Source organism: Oncorhynchus clarkii, chromosome 9 (assembly GCF_045791955.1).
Source record: "Oncorhynchus clarkii lewisi isolate Uvic-CL-2024 chromosome 9, UVic_Ocla_1.0, whole genome shotgun sequence".
Lineage (NCBI taxonomy): Eukaryota > Metazoa > Chordata > Actinopteri > Salmoniformes > Salmonidae > Oncorhynchus > Oncorhynchus clarkii.
Window position 1 is genome coordinate 66,515,492 of NC_092155.1, and position 6,310 is coordinate 66,521,801.

Consider the following 6,310-nt stretch of genomic DNA (forward strand, 5'->3'; position numbering starts at 1 on the left):
CACATTTTAAATAGTTGATTCTGTGCACAGAGAAGGTAGCTATAGGATTTCTTCTATATTCACTCTCCTACGAATAACAAATGTAACCACCCATACAGAAGCAGGACATGTGGTGTGATTTAACAAAGGGAGCTGCTTACTTTCCTGCATCATCTTCTGCGAGACCTGTATTTCAAATGATTATGCATGGACAAATTGGATATTCTATGCGGTTATTTTGGAAACAGGCATGTGTCCTTGTGTACTGTAAGTGCCAGAGCAAATGGTCCTTTGTATCCCCTAGACATGGTAGAAAACCTGCATCATACTGATGCCTATTCATTCTATTAATTCCTAACCTGTTGATTTATTTGTAACTTGATCTGGAGGTACAGCTATTAGATCTTTTTAGAGAGACAGTTATTAGATCTTAATTTGAACAGAAAACAAATATTTCAAATCAGGGCCATGATTTTAAATCAACTCTGACATAAGAGAACAAAGTGGCTAGCTGAGTAGATATGCTGTGCTACATTTGGCTGCTACACATGTGTGGTGCTTCAAACTGTGACTATGACTAAGCACCTTTGTAAAATGAATGCGATCCAATCCCACTACAGCTACTGCACTGGTGGAGCTCACAAATAAAACACACCATAATGCTCTGTTATATTAATATATGTATTTATTTATTGTTATCCAGTTTGATATCATTATAATTTATTTGAGCTCTTACAGGCCCCCTGTGCATGGACCTAGCATCACAGCAAAGAGATTGGCACAACAAGATTGGTGGTAAATAGACACCATCTAATCACACTGTTCATCACACAATTTAACTTTTTTTTGTGAGGACTTGGGAAAGACAATTAAGTAACTGTAACATATTTAAACTTCATTTACGAAAATGAGCATTGTAATAGGATGTGCCAAAAGCAAATCATTCCAATATTAAATGGTCAAAGTATAAATAAAATAGAAATCTTGAAGTAAAAATCATAACAGTTGAAATGCTCAGATGTGTGTGGTGAATTTTGCCATGAGGGTGCTACTGCCGCCAAAGCACAATGTTGTCCCTAGCAATGAAATAAAATAACCTCTGTTTTTTTTTTAAATGAAAAAAATGCTGACAATATAAAAATACATGGCATTGTAGTTCATTAAATAAACCAACAATTTATATATAAAATATTATATTGATGTATATAAAAATATGCTTAACAACTTCTTGAAAAGCGTAACAGCCATAAGCGTTTTTTGTCTGCCACTTCAGAACACACTGTCAACCACAAAAATCCCAAATATGTACAAACAATCAGCTATCAGAGCAGTCGGAACGTCATTTCAACAACAATGGACTGTTTCACATCACTGTTTTTCTGACGCGATTATAGGATAAGTGTCAAATTCAAGCAGTACTACATATTCCAAAATAAATTAAATAGAAAAGGAATATTCTTATATTGTATTAATTAAATATCATAATGTCAGTGTATCTTTGGAGAGAGGGAGAGAGGATGGTGACGTAGACATGTTTTCAAACATTGTGTCACACCAACACCAGCGTGACAGTATTTCAGCCTGCTGAGTCAATAACAAACACAGGCAGTGTCAGCTATCCTATAAAACAGAACATCTACAATGAACGGACGAAGCCAGGATAAGAGCCAGGGAATTCATTATGAAGAAATACAGCTGAGATATCAGTTAGTTGAGGCAGTGAATAACAAAGTGGTAATGTGAGCTAGGTAAGCTATAGCACATTGTCACACTGAATGATTCAGAGGACTGGTATTGTAGCTGCAAACTGTTGAACATTAAGCTGGATATTGCTACTGTAGTACTGTAGGTGTGTGTCTTTGTTGAGATGTTTCTTGACTAGAGGACTGTAACCTAATTTGGGGTAATTTCCATAGGAAGTGGTTAATCCCTGGTTTCTCCTGTCGAGGCAGTGTCTAGCACAAGCTAAAGCCACCCCCTCTCCATGTCCTGCTCCTCCTCCTCCTATTTCCCTCCTCTAGGCTCAAAGTTGTGGGACAGAGACCTCCCTCAATCTCCATCGCATGGTAAAGTGCCGTCTTCGCTGGCACGTGAGGACAAGGCGGTACCCAGCTCGTCCACACACCAACAGAGGCCACGCTGTACACCCTTGGAGGAACGACACTGTGTTGTGTGACAGGAGAGAGAATGATATGTCATCATACCACAGAACTATTGTCTGCATGCCCAGAGGTCCTGAAAGAAAAGTCTTCTTTATCCAGAGCCTCTACACATGCAAATATTCACGTCAGCAAACATATCGCTCTGTATCTACCTGCTTTTTCCTGTAGAAGCCCAGAGTATCACAATTGGGGATATAGATGTCACGATCAGACAGGAAGATAGTGAGCTCAACACCACGCAGAACACTATTGAGCAGCTTACGGCAGGGTGCCTAAACAGAACAATATCATTATATAATGACATGATAGTATGTGATATATAATATGTTTAGCTTCTGGCTTCATGCTCCATCACTGACATACATGTCCTATGATATCCACACATGTTGTAGCTACTTCAATAGGCTACTTAAGGGTTCTCTGCATTTTCTGTCATTTAATAAGCATTTCTGCTTGTGTAGTTACTTTATTTATCTATGTGTAGTTACTGTATTGACCAATGTGTAGTTACTGTATTCATCAATGTATAGTTACTGTATTTATCAATGTGCAGTTATCGTATTCATCAAGGCGTAGTTACTGTATTTATCCATGTATAGTTACTGTATTTATCAATGTTTAGTTACTGTATGAATCAATGTGTAGTTACTGTGTTTATCAATGTATCCTTGTTAGACAAAGGCTGTGCCTTTTCAGGTCACTGAGACAGTGGTTTGAAGCAACTGTGACTATATAGACAGTACAGTGCATTCGGGAAAGTATTCATAACATTTCTTTGCTTTGTCATTATGGGGGTATTGCGTGTAGATTGATGGGGGGAAAAAACAATTTAATACATTTTAGAATAAGGCTGTAACGTAACAAAATGTGGAAAAAATTACATTCCGAATGCACTATATTTGTTAAATTGTAGAAACAAATTGTGTGTTGTGTTTGATCGCAGATCAACCTCCTTTTGTAAAGTGAAAAATCCAAGGCCACCACAGTCGAGTCTAAACTTGACTGATTCACATCATGGCTTATTAGTTCTGCCACGCAGCTGCATACACATCATGCCCTATATGGCTTCAGAATGGCTGCAGAATGCTGTCACTGTATCACCCAGATAGCACAGCAGCTTCAGTAATAACTAACTCTCCCAGGCTCCTTCCATCATACAGTATCTATCTGTATGAATATGAACACATTATGTAATCAGCTCTACATATGTTCTCACATTTAAGCAGGTGTGAGTAAGTGTACATAGAAATCATTATTATATTATCTTCATACTTGGATAACACTTACCTTTTCTATTTCACCACTATGCGAAGGATGTGGACCTATAGGAGAGAGCAGCATATTACCAATAATACATTACATCAGGGCATTATTAGGAACCTTAACCCATCTCTAATATCATTATATAAGTTAGAAGTATTTTATTTCAAGCTGTTGCAAGACATGAATCATCAAGCATATACTGGATACCGGTGTATATTTCCCGTGAGTATAGTTCCTGTAGCATGTCCTCACTAAGGGATCGCAGTGGCTTAGTCTGAACAGTAGGTGGAGAGCTTGCAATGAAAAGCAGCATAATCTGAATGTGGGTGACAGCGTGACACTCATTCAGTGCTGTCAAGAAAATGCACACGCACAGATCACAACCTCTCTTTGAAATGCATGTACAGTACTATAACCATACACATCACATGTATCATGAGGCATACCTACACAAACACACATACTTACACACACACACACACATATTTACACAAGCTACTACGTACTAATATACCTTAACAGAGCCTCACAAATGTCTGTTCATCATAGTGTAGCCTAAATTCCATTTATTCCATAACTGATGATATGCTGCTCAAGGCAACGTTTGAGACTTCTAGTTCCAAAGTCCCTCACATTAGATTATGATCACAAGTAGTATTGCAAAATTCCGGGAACTTTCAATAAATTCCCTGGTTTCCTGAAATCCCAGTTGGAAAATAGGAAACTTCCAACCAGGATTCTGGAAAACCAGGGAATTTATGGAAAGTTCCCGGAATTGTGCAGCCCTAGTCACATGACTCCAGAGACACTGCAGCATAGAAATCAAGACCATGCAGCCCTTTCAAATCCATGTTTAGTGCTTGTCATGCATCTAACATTAAATGTCATACTCATATGATAATACAGTACTAGCATTTCTATTTGGTGCACGCCAACGTCACATACAATATTCACACTGATGATGAGAGATTGTGTGTCCTACTACATGCTACCACAGCTACCCCCTTAATAAACTAATCTGTAGTATAATTGCCCTAACACACACACACAACACAGAGCTGAATTGAATACTATTAGAGGTGCTGGTGGTGTGTGTCTCAGTCTTACCTGTGGGGTGGGGCCTCTCCGTGGGACTGGTCCTGCTTTGCTTGGTGCAGAAGCCCCTGCCCTGCAACAGAGCCTGGAGAGGGCTGTGTTCCTGAGGAAGAGGCACGCAGCGCAGCCCCTTGGCACAGCTCATGGTGTACACACCACAGGGCTCTCCCTGGGCCAACATTGATGTACTGCCTGCCTGCCCAATATGGTCGCGGGGGGCCCGACCTGGTTCTTTACACGAGAAACAACCCTTGTAGGGTCCCAAACGGTTAGCTAGAGTCGAAGATGCGCAGTGAGCAATCAACAACAAGATAATAGTCGTTAAGTTAGAAAGGAGAGGCATTTTCTGTCCAGGTCTCAGGTTCAGCTCCACACTCTCTCTTTCTCCCTCCCTCTCTCAGTCAAATGTGGCTAATGCTATTTCTTCTCTCCTGTTTCTCCGTCTTCTTTCCGTCTCTTCAGCTTTGCTTGATGCTTAGCCGGTTTAATCTCAAGACAGCCAGGAGTCCTCTGCAGTGCTAGAGGAGACAAACGGAGATCGAGACACAGCAAAGCAGCAGCTTTTAAAGATCTGAAAGGCGGTGATAGAGAGGGAGAGAGAGAACACAGTTATGACACCTTCAGGGGCTGGGACTCAGAGAGAGAGAGAGAGAGAGGATGAGGGAGAGGAAGGCAGAGAGGGAGTAGAGGACGAGGTGGGGGTGGATTATTTTCCTTTTGGAAATTACCCCCCCCCCCCCATTAAACAGTATACATTGTGCAACATACACTTCTCCCCATTATACTTGGTTGTGAGACCATTCTGGTCATATTTTCCATGGTAGCAATTAAACAAAGCTATTGCATTGCATTCAACTATATGGACTGCAATGTTTAGCACTATACGACTTGTTCTAATGCTCTGTCAACCCCGACCAGAGAATAATACAGAGTACTGATTGGATCTTGCAAAACAGGCACTAAATAAAAAGATAACTTTGATAAATAAATTAAAACGACAAAAGTTGATCGAATTGCAGAGAGGATAATGAACTGTCCTTGTACAGGAGAAAGTTAAAATAACCAAACAAATAGCTTATTTTATCAGTACAATGTAATAATGATCTACCTAGACGTGTGCCAAACGTTAGTCAAGAAAGGTTCCCAGAAGTAGAAGTGTTTTAATATAAACTGAAAGTGGATTGCCATGAAAAACATGTTTCAGCAGCTGGTGTATCTTGTTCTTACCTTGTGTAATGCATGTGCATAACTATAGCCCATTGGTTTGCTCAACTTTTTCCAAATCAAACAATGTTGAATGGATTGGTATCGCTCCAACAGGGGGACTATCCCACCTCCTGACAAACTATAGTGAATGTGATCATTGAGACCAGGGATGACAGGGCTTGATGATGGTCGGACTGGGTATTTAACACATTATACACTGAACAAAAATATAAACGTAACATGCAACAATTTTAAAGATTTAACTGAGTTACAGTTTGTATAAGCAAATCAGTCAATTGAAATACACTGACCAAAAATATAAACGCAATATGTAAAGTGTTGGTCCCATGTTCCATGAGCTGAAATAAAAGATCCCAGAAATGTTCCATATGCACAAAAAAATATTTATCTCAAATGTTGTGCACAAATTTGTTTACATCCTGCTAGTGAGCATTTATCCTTTACCAAGATAATCCATCCACCTGACAGGTGTGGCATATCAAGAAGCTGATTAAACAGCATGATCATTACACAAGTGCACCTTGTGCTGGGGACAATAAAAGGCCACTCCAAAATGTGTAGTTTTGTCTCACAACACAGTTGGC

The 6,310-nt window shown here is 39.7% G+C and overlaps 1 protein-coding gene across 1 annotated transcript; it reads right to left on the reverse strand.

Annotated features, from left to right (window-relative positions):
* Positions 1-646: 646 nt before the first annotated feature.
* On the reverse strand, positions 647-5,135 carry LOC139416809 (insulin-like growth factor-binding protein 6). The gene is made up of 4 exons (XM_071165888.1): positions 4,512-5,135; positions 3,429-3,463; positions 2,294-2,413; positions 647-2,142 (listed from the first exon to the last, which is right to left on the reverse strand). The coding sequence occupies exons 1-4, from the start codon at positions 4,840-4,842 to the stop codon at positions 2,029-2,031; spliced, it is 600 nt and encodes a 199-aa protein (XP_071021989.1). The 5' UTR covers positions 4,843-5,135; the 3' UTR covers positions 647-2,028.
* Positions 5,136-6,310: the final 1,175 nt, after the last annotated feature.